The 17,965-nt window shown below is 42.2% G+C and overlaps 1 protein-coding gene across 1 annotated transcript in view; it reads left to right on the top strand.

Annotated features, from left to right (window-relative positions):
* srcin1b (SRC kinase signaling inhibitor 1b) overlaps positions 1–13,282 on the top strand; it is a 61,575-nt gene extending 48,293 nt beyond the window's left edge. The window contains exons 10-18 of the mRNA XM_087177318.1: positions 455–630; positions 966–1,096; positions 2,187–2,334; positions 4,831–5,155; positions 5,448–5,790; positions 5,890–6,032; positions 10,698–10,847; positions 10,981–11,082; positions 13,130–13,282. Coding sequence (XP_087033444.1) covers positions 455–630; positions 966–1,096; positions 2,187–2,334; positions 4,831–5,155; positions 5,448–5,790; positions 5,890–6,032; positions 10,698–10,847; positions 10,981–11,082; positions 13,130–13,282 — 1,671 coding nt within the window. The remainder of the gene's footprint in view (positions 1–454; positions 631–965; positions 1,097–2,186; positions 2,335–4,830; positions 5,156–5,447; positions 5,791–5,889; positions 6,033–10,697; positions 10,848–10,980; positions 11,083–13,129) is intronic.
* Positions 13,283–17,965: the final 4,683 nt, after the last annotated feature.

Below are 17,965 nucleotides of genomic sequence, written 5' to 3'. Positions count from 1 at the left end.
CAAATAAAGTTTACATAGCTAGATAGCTGCATAGCCAAATTTAGCATAAACTATTAATGGCTGTGTAGCGATAGCAAAACTTACAAATAGCTCCTTTCAAAGTTGAATCAATATCTCTGTCGAACAGTTTCAACAAAAACTGAACATTATAACTTTCATGAAGGAGGATCTAATGTAGGACTGTTGAGTTGGACCAAACTGAGGTGGTTATCATTCAGGAGGTAGAGCAGGTCGTCTTGTTTGGTAGCTGGCTGCTGTAAGTGTCTCTTTAAATAAATGAATTCAATTGTAAATGCTGTATAATAAACAGACATTTACCATTAGTTTTAGCTAGGTGTACCTAATGAACTGGCACCTTTGTGTATATTTGCGCATGTGTGCTCACACAGTCGTATAACAGAGTAAAGTGTACACGAATGACGGGTAACACTCACCATGTGACTCTGTGTCCCAGTTGGAGAACCAGGACTCAGTCCTGTCCCTGCTCAGGCAGACGGAGTCGGAGCTGAGCCTCATGATGCTGGACGCCATGCGCACTCAGGAGGACCCGCTCCAGAGACAGCGCCTCCTCGTGGAGGAGGAGAGACTCAAGTACCTCAACCAGGAGGAGCTGCTCATCCAGCAGCTGCAGTGAGTTCACAGCACAATTGATTTATGCAACAAGCTCTGAAAACAGACTAATTTGTCTTGGTTGCCCTGGTCCAGAGGAAAAGACATGGACAACAGGACCTCACACACAGTGACTAGGGCTGGGCATCGAACCTCAATACCTCTTTTGGACTAGCTTGTAGTGTTGTAATCTTGTTTACTTCTTCTTTGCACAGATAGTTCCTGATTTTGGTCAAAATTTAACCAATTTTATTCAGTCAAAGATCTTGTGCGGCTGCTAAAACATTCGAGAAACGTATTATTATTCACCACATCGCACTGTGAGTGATATGAATCTGTGGCCCGGTCCTGCACAGTGACCTGGAGAAGTCGGTGGAGGAGCTACAGAGGAACTCGTCCGTCAACCATGGCCTGGTGACGGAGCAGGACGTGGAGCAGAAGAGCAAAGAGCTGAGGATGCTGGGAGAGACGCTCACTGAGCTCAAAAGTAAGTGTTGTTATGGCCTCGAGCATGTGTGAGGAGGTGGAGCAGTGGTTGCTCTGGCTAAGTCGTCTTTTAGCTGCATATTTTAGCCACTGTATGATGTTATAAATATTCAGAATAGTAATATAATAATTTTACACGTACCCAAGAAAAACAGCATTAATCATTAAATGTACCCAACGTTTGTAGTCATAGTTCAGGTCCGTGTTCTGCGGACATATTACATGTATGTCAAACTTATGTTGCACCTAATCACAGATGAATATTTATGAATCTTCTTTGACTTTAATTGATATTCATGAAGTTCTGGTTTTAGCCTCCTGTACTGCTGCTCTGACCTGTGTCCTCCACTCTGTGAATATTAATGGGTGATTCCCAAGCTCAGAGGGGGCTTCATTACAGTAATGTGTGGACTGACCACTCCTAGTTAGCATTTCTGCCTGCAGCCTGCAAAATGCACAGAAGCTGTTTGTTTCAGTGTTTGAGCGGCAGGTGGACGGTGTTCAGAGCTGTGAATCGTCCACACATGAATACACGTACAGAAAGACACATTGTGTTTTTGTCGCTGCACGTTGAGTGAGCCCCTCCCTCTCATATTGGCTGACCTCCACCGCATACTCCTCGCCGGTGCCGCCTGGATATGACAGGAAAATCCACAGCCGTCAAGACGCTGCGACAGAAACAGCATCCTGTCTTCTCGTTATGTCTTCTTTCCCGTAATCCCCCCCCCACCCTCCACCCTCACTCTATGCCTCCATTCTCCCACACATCAACATCTCAACACATCCCTCTGACACCGTTCCCTCTATTCATCCATCTGTCTTCTCCCTCCTGATCCCTTTTCTCTCTCTCTCTCCCTCTCCCTCTCCCTCTCTCTCTCTCTCTCTCTATCTCTCTCTCTATCTCTCTCTCTCACTCTATCTCCCTCACTCTCTCTCTCTCTCTCTCTCTCTCTCTCTCTCTCTCTCTCTCTCTCTCTCTCTCTCTCTCTCTCTCTCTCTCTATCTCTCTCTCTCACTCTATCTCCCTCACTCTCTCTCTCTCTCTCTCTCTCCCCCTCCCTCTCCCTCTCCCTCTCTCCCCCCCATGCCAGACCAGTTCCCCAGCCTGCAGAGTAAGATGCGAGTGGTGCTGAGGGTGGAGGTGGAGGCTGTTAAGTTCCTTAAAGAGGAGCCTCACCGCTTGGACGCCCTGCTGAAGCGCTGCAACACCATGACTGATGCACTCAGCACTCTGCGCAGGTACACATATCAAACACTCCTCACTTTGTTTTTAAACCACTTCAACTCACAGACACATTTTCTCCTCTTGTAGACTTTTATTGTGATTTTCTGTGAGTCAAAAGTTCTGTTTACCAATTGAAACTCTACAGGGTTATGACTTATTTAAAGGTCCATATAGGCTAAAGGTAGATGTCCATGTGTTGTTTGATCATAGATCAGGTCTAGGTTCTATATTAATACTGTGAAAGTATCAAAGCCTCAGTCCACAGAGAAATGCACACAGCCTGTATTCAGAAACTGAGCCTTAAAACCAGCCGTCAGGACTTCTGGAACTATATGGTCACAATAAAGCAGTCACCGCTCTCAGCCACACCCCAAGCCCCGCCCATCTGGACACACCATCCAAGCTTGCAGGATTTGGTTTCTCTGAGTGTTTACTTGAAATCTATATTTTTATTTGATCACTCAGAAAACAGTCAGCCAATCAGAAGAGAGGCTCAGAGCCTTTTCATAAAAAGGCAGATGTTTAAGAATGTCTGAAAAGCGTTCTCAGTGATATTAAATTTCAGATGAGATACTCTCTTTACTTCCTAATCGTCCTCACAAACAGATTCTACAAAGGATTTCCAGGGATAACTTCTTGAAGATTAAGATTAAAGAGATTAAAAGCAGAAATTTAATGATTTCTGACGTCCGAGCGTAGCATCAGACACTAAATAATTACCTGTTAGTCCTGCAGGAACAGGTTCTGCCTGAATACTGAGAGACACATCAGAGAGCAACAGTTCCTGTTAGTGATGCTGAGGCAGTTGATAGTGATGTTCTGGTCAGAGAGAGTTCATCAGAGAGATGATTATTTCATCAAAGCAACTTCTTTACTTCTTTAAAATCCACCTCTGTGTCGGCCTCTGTTTGAAATGTTTCTTTATTAATGCTGATACACGACCTGAGTTTCAGCTCTGTGACGTGTAAACCACTTCGTCTTTATTATCCCAAAGGCTAAGTTTGTATCTATAACTGATCTATAAGTCATGTGGCTGGTTGAAAGACTGCAGGAGAAGAGTCGTATGACGTGTTTTAATGCTTTTCGACCTCCTGTGCCGAGGACACATTTTGGTCTGAGGCAAAATAATACTCGAATAGGTTTGACACCCTCTGTCTTATTCAGTGTGAAGTGAATGACAATGGCTGAAAACAAAGTGTAAAACAACAGAATCATGTTCTGCATGAGAGGACTCTGACAGTCAGTGGCTGCGAGGATAAAATGAAATAAAATGGAAATAAAGAAAAAAGAAATAGAATCAAAATTTTCTGCTTGTAATATTAACTCTGTGAATCCCACCTCAAAACACACCTTCACACACACACCTATTCTTTGACTCCAGCACTACCATTCTATACAGTCATATTTGTATTATCTAATTATATTTATTCAACTTATTTTGTATTATATGCCTTGTTGGATTACTGTCTGTTGCTTTTGTGTATTTGATTTCTCTTCCTGTGTGTTGTAAGGTGCCTGGAAAGGTGCTTATGGATAAAATGTATTATTATTATTATTATTATTATTATTGTCTTTTACAGTTGCATCATTCTAATTCTGTATAGTTATATAATCAAATCGTACAGTGTTGTAGCTTGTATTAATTTATTTAGTTAGATCCCCATTAGCCACTGTGTTGTAACAGTGGCTACTCTTCCTGGGGTCCCCTTAAATTCATAAACGATTCCTACATGACAACAGATACATCAATACACATCCATATCATTCATACTCACAGTGAGACTCACAATACACAGCACAAGCCCTGTGGCGCACAACAACCAACACCAACTCAAATCTAATACACACAACAGCTCCATTTAATAATTTCATTTCTTAATAACTGAGAAAAAGAAAACTTTTCACAATTCAATCTGCTAAATGACAAAAAGAAAGATAAATAAATATAAATAAGTTGGATGAAATAGCTCCTGTATCCATTTCAGAAAACTTAACAAACATAAAATTCCTTTAAACAAGAAAGTCATAATGTTCCATACTATTCATTGTGTAAACAAATAAAATCTACAAAACTTTTTTTTAAACATATTGTACTATTTTCTGATGTCAAGAAATTTAGTAATGAAGTCCATGCCAGCTTGTAGATGGAATATATTTTAGTATAAACTTCTGTCCATATCACAAACATTTGAATGTAGTTCCGATCAGTTTATTAGTCCACGTGAATTTTTGCATCATTTTAGCTTAATATCTTAAAAATAATGATTCCTGGGTCACTGTGCTCAAAGATGCTGACCATTTGTTCCCATCTCTCTCTCCTCTAATTTCCTGTCTCTTCACTGTTGACTCTAAAATTCAAATGAGTGTTAGTTCCAGCTCTAATAAGTGAATTGATTAGATAAACTTGAATTTTTGTGGCAAATTGACTGTATTTCATCTGTGTCTGGTTGTATCCAGATTGCTTTTCTAACACAGTCTAGGACCTTGACGGTGTCCTGTGTGTATTGTAGTGTTTTGTATCCCTCCTATATGTACAGACAAGTCACGGAGGGTGTGTGGAAGAGCCCCGAGGACGTCTCCAGCCAAGCACAGAAGCGGGCGGAGGACACGAGTCGCGGCTCGGACCTGGACATCCTGAACAGCCCCCCCCTCAGCCTCACCGACCTGAGCACCAGCGCCGGCCTGGCCAACTGGATGCCCGTGTCCGCCGGCGACGCGGACGCCTCGGGCCCCGAGCAGGACATCCAGCCTTCCATGACCTTCAGAAACCGGGTCCTGGACGAGCTGCCGAGTCGGCGTCCTGCTGACAAGTCTGTGTCGGCTGAAGTCAGACTGGTAATCAGCTGCTGATTATGGATCGTATTGTTGTGTATAATCTAACACTGAATGCACATTATACAGCAGTGTAAATATGTCAGTATTAACCAGATGGCAAATATTCATTTACATTTAAAACAGCATGTGACGGTGTTTAAAGTTCTCATTGACACCGTGTGCACACCCACAGCAGCAGCCTGGTTATCATCCATTTGTCGGTGTAATACAAGAGAACACAGCATGAATGCGTTTGTGCCTGTTTGTTATCTGCGTGCATCTTATCATTCGCGTGCATCTGTATATGTGTCAGGCGGCAGAGCGCGACTGGGAGGAGAAGCGTGCCAGCCTGACCCAGTTCAGCGCCCAGGACATCAATCGCCTGCTGGAAGAGACCCAGGCCGAGCTGATGAAGGCCATCCCGGATTTGGACTTCGCCGCCAGGCACATCAACAAGCCGGCCGTGCCCCCCAAGCCCCAGATCACCATTCCAATAACTTCCACTACAGCTACTTCTCCCGCAGCTGGGACCATCGGGACAACAGCCACCACAACCACAACCCCCACACCCAGCGGGGACCAGCAGCCTGGCAAAGTGCAGCTGGCAGCCCAGAAGCTCAACAGTATGGAGGGGGGCGGTTCGCATCGAGGGTCAGGTGAGTGTATGCGGTAAAATCTGTTCATTGAACTTGTCGTGGTAAAAACAAGGTTCACGCTGCAGAGTTTTACAGTGAAGCGTGGTCTTCTGTCTGCAGTGGACCTCAGCGTGGCCAGGTACCGCACAGAGAAGCCCTCGAAGTCTCCGCCCCCGCCTCCACCACGGCGAAGCTTCCCGTCGGCACACGGCCTCACCACCAACCGCACCGGAGAAGTCATCGTCACCACCAAGAATCTGAAGGTGAGAAATTCTCAGGTCCAGGAGGAGGGTTGATTTTAAAGTCCCTTATATGAATGTCATTGTTTGATAGACTACCTGGCTACTTACTCTGATTATTATGAGAAGTTTATCATTTAAACAAAAGATGTAATTAGAGCTGAGACGGACTCCATGATGCTGAGATCAGGACTCTGTGGAGGTCAGACCATCTGCTGCAGGTCTCCTCCTTCTTCGTGTGTGTTGACTCGTTGTGATGCTGCAGGATGAATTTGGATCCAGTCAGATCCCTCCTGATGTTGTTGTGTGATGGAAAAGAAGCTAAAGTGTCTATGTTTGAATATCTCTGGGTTTATGACCGTGGGCTCTCAGAAATTGAAATTTTTCACTTTTTCTCACATTTTGAAGGCAAAATGGCTCATTGATAAATTGATAAAATAATCAGCAGATTAACCAATGATAAAAATAATTATTAGCTGCAGCTGTATAATAAAAGCTGTAATGATTTAGCTTCTGAAATTGGAAGTAACAATGATCCAAGCCAAGATCAGGGCCTGGTTTAGCCCAGGTCTTGGAAATGAAGCCACGTTTGCTGCTGGACCACTCATTAGCTCTCCATCAAAACTCTGACTGGGTTTGTGAGTTGTGAGCGAATGAACTGCAGAGCCTTTAGATAAACACATAGTAACCAGCAGCTTCACTCATTGTGACAGTGAGTCACGTGAGCTCAGCTGAGTTTCAAGAAGTGATTTTTGCATCTAGTTCAGGTGAATCACACCAACAAAGTGCTGCTGTTGCATCGGCTGTCACGATATTATCATGGCCAAAAGATGATGATTATTGCAATATCAATAGAATGTTTTTTAAGAATAAATAAATAATGGTATCAGTCAAAAAGGCAACTACAAGGAAAGAAGAAAGCCTGGGATTGGAGGATGAAGCTCGATCTGCAGGGGTTTTGTAGCCATGTCAACCACCAGGCTGCTGAAAGGGCGGGGGGGAATCCGAGGACAGGCCCTCCGGCAGGCTATCAACTCCCTGGCAGAGGAGCTGTCCGGCAACTGGCTCCGGATCAAACCAAAAGACAAGAACTGGGCGGCAGGATGACCAGCAGGCAGCGGGAGGGGTGAAAGCAGAGGGGGGTGCACCTGGGACGCCACCATTGAGTCCTCTGGAGGTGTCGTGGCCCATCAGTGAAACACCAAAGAGAGAGGGTGCGCCCCTGATTTTGTTAATGCTGAAGTTGGACAGAGTCACTCTAACTCTCACATGGAGCTTCCTGCCGATTCAAAATATGATTTTAAAAAGCTGCGATGTTCAGTCAGGTTGAGCCTCCAGGTGATGAAGGTGCGCAGCTTCACCTTCAAACAGTCTTAGTGATCGTACGTCGGGATTCAGAAACATGCTTTATGACACAAGTTTGATTCTGACCCACATGTTAAGAAACCAGACTGTCGTGTACAGCAGAGGGATCTTCCTGTTCCACGGCTCTAAATCCTCCCTGATCTCTGTCTGTGCAGAAAACTCACTTCAGTCTCCGGAGCAGCCTGGAATCTTCCAGGTGTTGCTCTAACAAGATGATGAAAACCTTCCTCAAGGAGCCAATTTTGATTGAACAGTGTCAAGTAGTTCCTGTTAGGTTTTTTTTTTTTTTCTGCGGTTCGTCCACACAAAGTTCATTCAGTCTGAGAAATCTGCCAAACAGCTGCAGCCTGTCTGGAAGTATAACCCTGAACCTTTGTACATGTTTCTCCTCTTTTTAAGTCATTATTTTTCATTTATTATTTTTATAGCAGATCATTGACTCCAGGTTGTGTGTTCTCACATATCTTCTCGCTCCTCATTAAGCTCTTCCTCTTTACTTCCAGCTTCTCTGTCAATAAGTCCGCCCCTTGTCCTGCGCCCTTAACTGTCAATCCAGCCACAGGGGCGCTGATTGGATTCTTTGTTGTTGCTGTTGATGTGAACCATCCTTGGTTAACTAGACACTGACGTAGATGGAAACTCCTTGAACAGAGATCATAGGTGGAAGTTGCTTTAAGTATGTTTCTCGGACATTTTACCAAAGATAAATGACTCCCTTGGTCGTCGTCTTCATGTTTCATGGAGTCACAGCCACATTATGTTGCCGTTAATGTAAACACTTCGTAGGTGAGCTCGCTTCTGTGCGCTCTATAAATAAAAACTGACTTGACTTGAAGCTTCCTGCAGTGCAGGCTCTTCTGCCACACCGACATCAGGGAACTCAGGCAGTGACACACTGGGCTGGATGTTTTACTAAAATGCTGCTGACTCTGTGTTGTTTGCCTTCTTAATGATGCTGTTTGAGTGCATTTACCTCAGTACCCATGAGACACGAGGAATGTGGTTGTATCAAGTTGCTACACAACCACTGTAAATAACCAATAATTATCTGTTCTTGTTGTGGCTGATACGACACTGCAGCACTTTGTAAACTCTGTTAAGTTTATTTTGGTCCTTATTAATACTTGTAAATAATAAATACATAAAAATAAAGAAGAATATTGGTTGAAAAGCTGCAGGCTGAAGCTATACCTTATTACACCTCCCCTCTTTTACAAACTCTGTTTTTAAAGGTGCTATATCAATAAAGTTATTATTATTCATACAAAATAACCACTAGCACTGATCTACAAATGCAAAAATGTGAAGAAGAAACAGATTGACAATATTATTTTTCTGGAGGTGGAAGTGAAAAGAAGTTATTACATTAGTTATCAAAGGGAGATCATGTAAATGAGCCTAAATGTGTGTGGTTTGGTTAAAGGGACAGTTCAGAGATACAGTAGTTTGGGGTCAGAAACTAATAAAAGCCTCAGGACAGACCTCTTTTATGTATTTAGTCTCAAGTTATGTCAAACAGCACTATTAGCCTCTCGTGGCTAAATTGTTGCGTGTCTATGAGATCAAATGACATAATCATAATCCCATAGACATCCAGTAATTGAGCGAAACAAAGCAAGTAAACTATGGTGGAGTGAGTGGCGCCTTTTTCCAAGGTTTGTCTGAGGGGAGGTCCACAGTCTCAGACTGTGACACCTGACTTAACATACAGTCAGATTCATTTAACAGTCACCTGAAAGATGCAGGTCTTTTACAGTAAATCCTTTATCCTCCCTCTGCTGCTGATGTGAAGAAACACCTGATCTACAGGTGCTGCAGGTGAGAGGAGGAGGGGCTGCTCTGCCTCAGTCTCACAATCTCACAGTCTCACGAGAATTCAGCTGAGTTTGTGACAAACAGCTCATTAGGCTCAACCATTACTTATAAGTAGCATTTGTTTGTGTATCGTTAACAATTCACTTCTACACGGCTGTGTGGAACCAGCCAGCTGTGGATGAAGAGGAGGAAGCTGCAGGCAAAGAAGATGCTATTATTCAACAAGTGTCTGAGAAATGACTGTACTGTCTCCTCCACTGACGGATTTGTTGCACTGAGGGATAACAAGCTTCACCTAAAGTTTCAGTCTTGAGCGTGCGGTCCCTTGTGTGCAGCCGTGCGCCGCATTACCGGACGTAATTACCAGCTGAAATTCCAGCACTGCAGACGGCAGCAGATAATTAAAACCCTCACCACTGCCTTCTTTATGATAACGCTGGTCGGCCTTCGCTGTCTGAGGGACGTCAGATATTTATTTATCTACAAAGCCATTAGTGGAAAACAGGCTTCTTATATCTCATCCCTGCTCTCTGGTCCACATTGAACACTACAGCGACGGGTTGATGCTTCATGATTCCAAGAACCAGAGCTGATCCTGGAAAATCTGACGATCTGCAATGTCAGTTAAAGATCAAAACACTCACATCTCTCTCCTGCCAAATCGCCCTGGAAAATAATTAAAGTCCATATAGTATAAAGGCAGATGTCTATGTGTTGTTTGATCATAGATCAGGTCTAGGTTCTATATTAATACTGTGAAAGTATCAAAGCCTCAGTCCACAGAGAAATGCACACAGCCTGTATTCAGAAACTGAGCCTTAAAACCAGCCGTCAGGACTTCGGGAACTTTTTGATGTCACAACAAAGCAGTCACCAAGCCCCGCCCACCTGGACCCACCATCCTTGCAGGATTTGGATTCTTTTAGTGTTTACCTGAAATCTGCTATAATTTTATTAGATCACTCGGAAAACAGTCAGCCAATCAGCAGAGAGGGACAGAGCCTCCTCTCTTCTGATTGGATCACTGATCTGTTGTTACTATAGTTCCAGAGAGAAGCCTGAGAGAGGAGATGTGAAACTACACTGAGATGGTTTTTGGTTCTTAAAACCACAAATATATCTTCTTATGGATCAACACTTCAAATAAAACACAGAAGAAGAGGAAAATATGGAGCTTTACTAAATAAATAAATAAAATTGACAGATAAAATTTTTTTGCCTAACCATCAATAATATTTTAGCCTCCTCCTGCTGTGATTAAATCTGGTGAGTTCCCTCATTAATTACATAACCTTTGCTGTGGGATGCAGTGCTGCTTGTTTTCACTGAAGCATAAGATTATATTTCATCAAAATGTCAACATTTCTTTTGACTGTAAAATGCTGTGGGAAACTGAAATGCAAATTACAAGATCTGAGGTGACGGCTCCTCTCAGTGTCATTTACATGTGAACTGTGCCGTAACAGGTCACTTTGAAGAGATTTTAATGTTTATATTTCTGCCTTGGAGATGGAGGACGACGCTGACATGCCCAAAACTCTTGTGAAGCTGAGGCGGACCCCCTCCGACACCCCTCGACCTGCCTCGACCCCACCCGTGATCGCGGCGTCCGCGATTCAAGACGACGACGATGAAGAGAAGATCATCGCTGAGCTGGAGGTGAGACGCCACCGAGCACTGATAAGTGAACGCTGCTGATTCCTTTTTTTTTTTGTTTCTTTTCATTTGCCATGAAGTCAGTGTGATAACATGTCTCTGCCACACTCTCTCACACAACCACCACGGATCAAAGATATTTCAGAGAACGCCTGTAACAGATTATAGTAAACGGTACAGCATCCTGCCAAAGGCCTCCCCCGCCCCTCGCTGCACCCTCGGGTCCTTGGGCAGAAAGGTAAATGTAAAACTCACAGCAGCCCTCTGCCACACCTCTGGACTTCTCTGCCCTCCTTTCCCTTTTTTATTCGCTGCTTTACTCAAGTCTTTCTAACCACTAAAAAGTGTCAACATCTATATTCAGGGTAGAAATCAAGCTGAACATGAAGAAGTCAGATGTCAAGTTAATCACAGGTAGCAGAGAGCTGCGTATCCACCACATGTAGAGCTCGTCCGTTTACAGCAGGTGTTGACATGTGATGTGCACCTTGATACGTTGACGTCCAATCCTTGGATCTTTTACATTTACACCTGGTATTAACCTGTATTCATGTTATCTGGATTCTCAGCTACAGTAGAGTTACTGCCTTTAACTATCTCAACTACATGTCTCCTCATCCAGATAAAGACTGTGTGTTGATGCCAGGTGTAAATGGAGTGTAGATGTCAAAATGAAGAGTTTAATGAAAAGAATTTAAAAGCTGTGTTCATATTTTTTCAAGGCGGGCGCTCCGATCCCTAAACAAACCCACAGTCCTTGTTCTGGGTAAAAATGAATTCCCCTGGAATAAAGTTCACCTGGACTAAATATGAAGCTTCAGCAGCCTGTTACACAAATCATCTTCCAAAGTCAGCCTTTATACGAGGAGTGTAACTGTGCAACATCCTTATTTGATTTGTCTAACAGAGACAAATCAGAGACTTCATTTGACTTTTGAATGTGTTTTTGGCCCATGGATTTTGTCCCTCATTGCTTGCTGTACATTGAAATGGCTTGAAGAAGGGATCCGCCATCAGTAATCAGAAAATCTATCACGTGTCTGCGGGTAACACATCTACAAAACAAAAACCTCAGTTACAACATTATACGTATTTTTATATATCTTTATAAACATTTAATGTTTATTTGAAAATTTTCAAATAAACATTTAATAACAGAAAAGCAGAATATAAAAAAAAAACAATATATATAATGTGTTTACATTATATCAGATGTGATGCAGTGAGGTGCTGAACTTCTCTTTCCAACCTTTTTAACACTTCCTCTCCTGCTGACTGAGTTTCTGCCTCCTCTCTGAGAGCTGTGAACATGTGCATGATGATCTTTGTTTGAGAATCTTGCAGTGAGCGTCCGTTTCATCCTCTCAGTTAACCGCCGCCGCCGCCATGTAGACGTTCAACCTCGTAACTGACGGTGCGATGTGCAGTGAGTCAGCATGGACCGAGGCAGATGACGTATTTAGTTTTGTGAGCAGCGAGCGCACCTCCTGACAGCTCTGGTGACACACTGAGCTGAGTAAAGAGGTCTTGTTTTTGTTGGAATTATCGCACAACGGCGCTAAGCAGGTAGCTGTCAAAATAAAGGACAGGGAGGGGAGGGGGGGGGGATTTAGGTTCAGAGCTGCAGACAGATTCTCTGAAAGAATCTATTTTCCTCCTGCAGGTGTTTTAAATTCAGAGCCTGTTTTTATTCACTTAAAGCATTTAGGTCACTGTTTTATCTGCAAAGTTCTTGTCAGCAGTGATTAATGTTAGCAGAATAAAACTACGTCTCTTTCTAATGTTGGTCATTAAAACGACATTTTCCACAGTGGAGCGTTTTCTTCTTCAGTGTGCGTGCTGCTTAGGGATTCATGAATGGTAACTGGACACCACAGGGGCTGTCTGAAACATTTCTTTACTTTGTTTATTTATAAATATTATTATTATTTATAAATACATTAAATTACAAGTCAAACACAAAAATACACATATATGTTGCTGAGAAAACGTCACATTTCAGGGGCAAAGTAACGACAGACAACAACCGTCACACGCAGACCACTGGCAGACGCTGCCATTTATAGATGTCATAGACCCCACTTAGGGGGGTTTGTCTTTATGGGAGGGTTATGGGGGGTTTATAAAATGTGCCGGTATGAGGGATTGTTGGCGACCGGTTGGCTGTAGTGTACATTTTCGGAATGTGTGATGATGAGAGAATGGCGGTTTTGAGCGTTCACTGTAAAATAAGTCAAACTCAAATGAGGCGTTTGTTAATACCTGCTCTCTCCTGGCCCCCACAGAACAGCAGCAACTCTCCGGGGCCAACGAAGGGCCCCACCGTCGCAGCCAGGCTCAAACACCTTCAGCAAAGCAGCCTGGAGAGGCCCAAAACCCGCAAGCAGAAAGAAGATTTCCCCAAAGTCCAGGGCCAGCAGCAGGTATTCCACTTCTAAAAAAAAAACCTCCACCTCTGATGCTCCGTCTGCCTCTCCTCTCTGCTGTCACTTCAAAGGAAGTCCCCCCCTCCCTCCCCGCGACTTCTGCAAGATGAGAGAAACTGTATAGGCCCTACCAGCAGACAATATGAGATTACCCAAAAACCAGAGGGGGAACTATCTACAGAAACCTTGATTTTTACCAGTTCTTGATGTGTGTTTTGACCTTTGAGTTACTGGATCTAACCTAGCTTGCTTAGAGATCAAGTTTTTGTCGTACGAGTCTGTCGATGTTTTGATTTCCTGAGGAAGGTCTTTGGTGGTGCTTGTGACTGATTAAACTAGCTTTATTATAATAGCCAGATTTATCCAGATCCACCCTTTGCCTCCATTGTGCGACATAATCTCCAATAATGCCACGGAATGATTTCATATCTCAAGGTCAAAGTGATGATATTTCACCATGATCCAGCCATGTTTTCTCTCTCTGAACCCCCCCCCTCCCCTTCATCTCTCGTTCTATTCATCCGATAATTACAACATGCTGCTCTTTTTGTATTACCTATCCTTTAAATCTGGAGGTTAGCAGACAGCGATGCAGCAGAGTTAGCTGCACAGTATTGTAGTACATCAGTGTGGCTGGTATTGAACAGCCTGACACATTCCAGCCGACAGGCCAATACATTACACTAGCTTTCTGAGAATTGCCTTTTAACAGCTCTAATGCTACGACTTATTATGCAAGATAACAATAGAAGCACAAGGAGCAAGGTGACCTGAAGAAACAGTTTTCAGCTTTTCAGTTTAATGTGCAATAAAGAAGTTTAAAGGAGGGAAAAGAGAGCGGAGCATTGTGATGGAAGAGCAGTGGGGAAAAAAGAAATGCAGCCAGGATCTGAACATTACCTGCAACTATATACCTAATTATGAAATTTAATACCACTCAATTTCTAGCAATTGGATATTTTGATTTGAAAACCATCTGTGTGAAATTACATGGATTGAATTTCTTTCTTTGAAATCTCCAAGGTCCAACTTGTGCAATTTCGAAAACCTTAAGTTCAATGAACTCATTTATCAAACAGATATGTTGTGACTGTTTTCATATTAATCAATTTGTACTGAAGAAATTCCAAAATTCACTCTTGAACATCCAGGACACCAACAATAATCAAGTGTGATGAAACAGAATCAATCAAGTAAGGAGAAGTTCAGATTTTCTTGATCAATTGGTTCATATATATATTATATATATATACATATATATATATTTCTTAAATTACAAGATGACGTCGCCAAATTGCTCATTTAAAACCAAAACCTCACAACTGAGTCACTGGAACCAGACAATGTTTGGAATTTTTGGAAATTAAATATTTCATCAATTTTCAAAATAATTGTCAATTTAATTGTTTCGGCTTTAATTCACATATTAAGTTTTCCATGGTGATTAAATTTCAAAATTAGTTTTCAGCTGCTTTTAAAATTTGAATTATTATTATTATGACCCCCCCTTACCCGGCCGTCCACACACACAGACTCAAACACTGGAGGTGAATTGAACTGAGGCCGTTGAATAATGGTCTCAATTTATTTTATTTTATTACTTTTATTATTTTGGACAAAAAAATCTCATACAAGGAGAAGAAATGTGTTGCACCAAATTTAGCCACTAGGTAATTTCCATTTGCAGTCAATGTGCAGGTAAATGCAACACTAGTAATACAACCTAATGTATTAACACATAAAGCTACATTAAACACAAGCTCAAGATAAAGATGCAAATACACAGATTTCAGTCATTACAGCCAACACTATGCAATAAAACACACAAACGCTTTATGTAAACAGTCATAGATACAGGACAAAATATAAAAATAAAGATATAATATAGCACTTATATAGAAATAAAGAAAATTGAAAAGAATCTGGTCACAGTGTGTTACACAAGTTAAGAGAGTCTACAGATGTTCTCTTCCGAGAGGCAGCAGCGAAACCAGTCCCGCTTGTTTTGACTCTCCTGTGATCAACGGTTTCTAAACTCTCTGTGGCTTCACCAACCTACCAGGACTAGAATAAGAAACCGAGCCCTCACCCAGGAGAAGAGCTGCTTCGTCCTGCGGTGTAATAAACTGCCCAATCAGAGCTGAATATGTAAATTAGCCGCTCAGTGCTCAAGAGTATGTGTGAGTGAACGGAGGTTAAACTCAGCACTTGGCTGCTGAACTCTGGCTCTGCTCGTCTTATCTGCTCCTGCAGACTCTCCAAGCGGCCCCCGACCTGCTGAGGGGAGCATCCCCATCCTCGCCACGGTCGTTTAAAAAAGAAAAAGAAAAAAGAAAAAGAGCTTTCAGAAAATCCTCTGAAAGAGAAAATGATAACACATCCAGGGGGAGCACCTTAAATGCTCACACCAGTTTCACCCGCAATCATCGTCTCCATTACCGAGCTGCAACTTCAGGACTGTTTTCATCCATCAATGAATTCATCCATTAAACATGCAACGTATCATTTGTGAGTTTATTTAGAGTTTAAAGCAGCTCATCCTCACGGGCCCAGACATCTTTAGAGACGTTCATGCATCAGGAAGGGCAGTGTCTTTGACTACAGCTCCCATTGGCCCTAACAGAGCAGTTAGCACATGGCTAACACGACTGAGCACATGTCAGAGCCATCTGGACAAAGAGACGAGGAGGGTTAGTATTCAGGGCTGCTTGTGTCTTGTACTGGTCTGAGAATCATATCATTTTTCCACCTCATTTCCTGTATTTGCTTTTTAATAATTCATCATGTTAGAGCCTGAGAGCAAATGGTTAAATCGTGTTTTTCTTAAAGTCACTTTCACATAGTGAAGACGCGGCTTGTGATAATGTCATCAAACAAGGTGTCAATGATACAGAAACACCTTCCCTTACATATTGCCCACACGGTGTCATTTATACTGTAATTTAAACACAGATAGATATAAATACATTTGACAGCCTGTTTATGTTCAGACAGTGTCGTGGCTTGTGGGTCTAATGACGCCACGTGTTGAATAGTTAATGTAAAGAATCATGATGCAGTAAAACAGCGGGACACATGAGGGACAACAAAACATTTCACCCATAAGAAACTAGAATCAGCTGCCGTCTTAGTTCCTGTGATTTTACTTTATTTATGTCATTTCTGTTGTGGGTGAAGGATTCAGTAACTGCCCGCACAGTGGCTCAATGCAGCCGCTACGTCTTTAGTTAAGACTTAAATCTGACTTTTTGAGTCCTGCTTTAAAGAATTATTATGACATTGAAATTTGTCATTTCAGCTTTTTAAATTTGCAGCAACAACAAAACACAGGATCTGTACTTCCTGCATTCTGGATTTGTATTGTTGCCCCAGGCTGCAGTCACTGTATGTCAAGAGTGTATATATATATATATATATATATATATACACAGTATATACTTTATATGAGCTAAAACTAATGCTAAACATGTTGATTTCTTTCTAACTCTAATGGAAAATTATGCAGTGAGGCAGTAAGTTCTCAAACATTAACAGATCTCATAAGCTTCCATCTTAACTTCTGACTCCTATGAATTTCATGTGATTTGATGTGGATAAGCTGCTGTTAAATTCCATAAAATAAATGTATTGAAACAGGGACACATTTAAATCCTGTAAGCTATTCTCTTTAAATAAATTAGACGATTAGAAGGAAGGTGAGGTAGAAGCTGTACTTTGCCATTGAACTTTATTATTAAAAGGCAGTATGTGCATTATTTAGGTATTATACAGGTTCTATCACAATGATTTTTGGGTAAAATAATTAGTCTAAAGTTAAAGTGTTAGAATCTTTCTACCTGTTTCACATTTTGCCCTCCATCCTGAAAACTTTAAACCTTTTTTTTCTCTCTGTCACTGTTTTTACATTATTTTGTCAGGCAGTGAAGTGCTCAGGCTGACTGAGAGACAGAGAGAGAGACAGAGAGAGAGAGAGAGAGAGAGAGACAGAAAACTCGCCTCGGGCAAATGAATGCATTTGGATTGTGAAAGTGTTTGTTACCCAGAGGCTATTAGACTACAGAGTGAGAAAAAAAAAAAATTGACCAAACACTTCATGTTGAAATGACGTGATTCCTATGATTTATACTTCGTTAAATCATTAACCGTAACGTAGTCTTTGGACAGCAGATGTTTATTTCTGAAAAGTGAGAAAAGTTGTTGCTCGGCTTCTTAAAAACACTTTATAATCCTTTTTCAAGCCTGGGATTATAAAGACTCTGTTCGTCCTTTTGTCCCTGAGAGAACCACAGATGAACCAGTGAGTCATTGTGAGTCGCTGTAGTTCAATACATGAAAGATTCAGCAGGAGATCGTAACCTATAGAAACGATGCACAAAACTACAGAAATTAAACTCAAGTTGTAATAAAAGTGAATGATCTTTTCCTCTACATGTGTATCTGAAGGACAGACCCAGGACCCATCCCTCATGTTGATGAGTTGAGTCCAGCACCAGTCCACATGGGTCCACATGGGTCCACATGGGTCCTGATGTACCAGTCTCTCCTCAGACTGCAGTAAACAAGTCTCCGTCGTTAATTTTGTTCGTGCTCACAAACCTTTTGCCTCACCGAACGTTTGGACAGACAAACTGTCACCGGCCGTGTGTGGCCCACAGACCAGGGAGAATCTAGTTCATTAGCTCTGGCAGCGGAGGT

The sequence above is a fragment of the Seriola lalandi genome, unplaced genomic scaffold, assembly GCF_002814215.2.
Source record: "Seriola lalandi dorsalis isolate HSWRI2012SDOR001 ecotype SW California unplaced genomic scaffold, Sedor1 jcf7180002054585, whole genome shotgun sequence".
NCBI lineage: Eukaryota > Metazoa > Chordata > Actinopteri > Carangiformes > Carangidae > Seriola > Seriola lalandi.
Note: the sequence above shows the minus strand (reverse complement) of the source record. Positions and strands in the feature narration are given on the sequence as shown.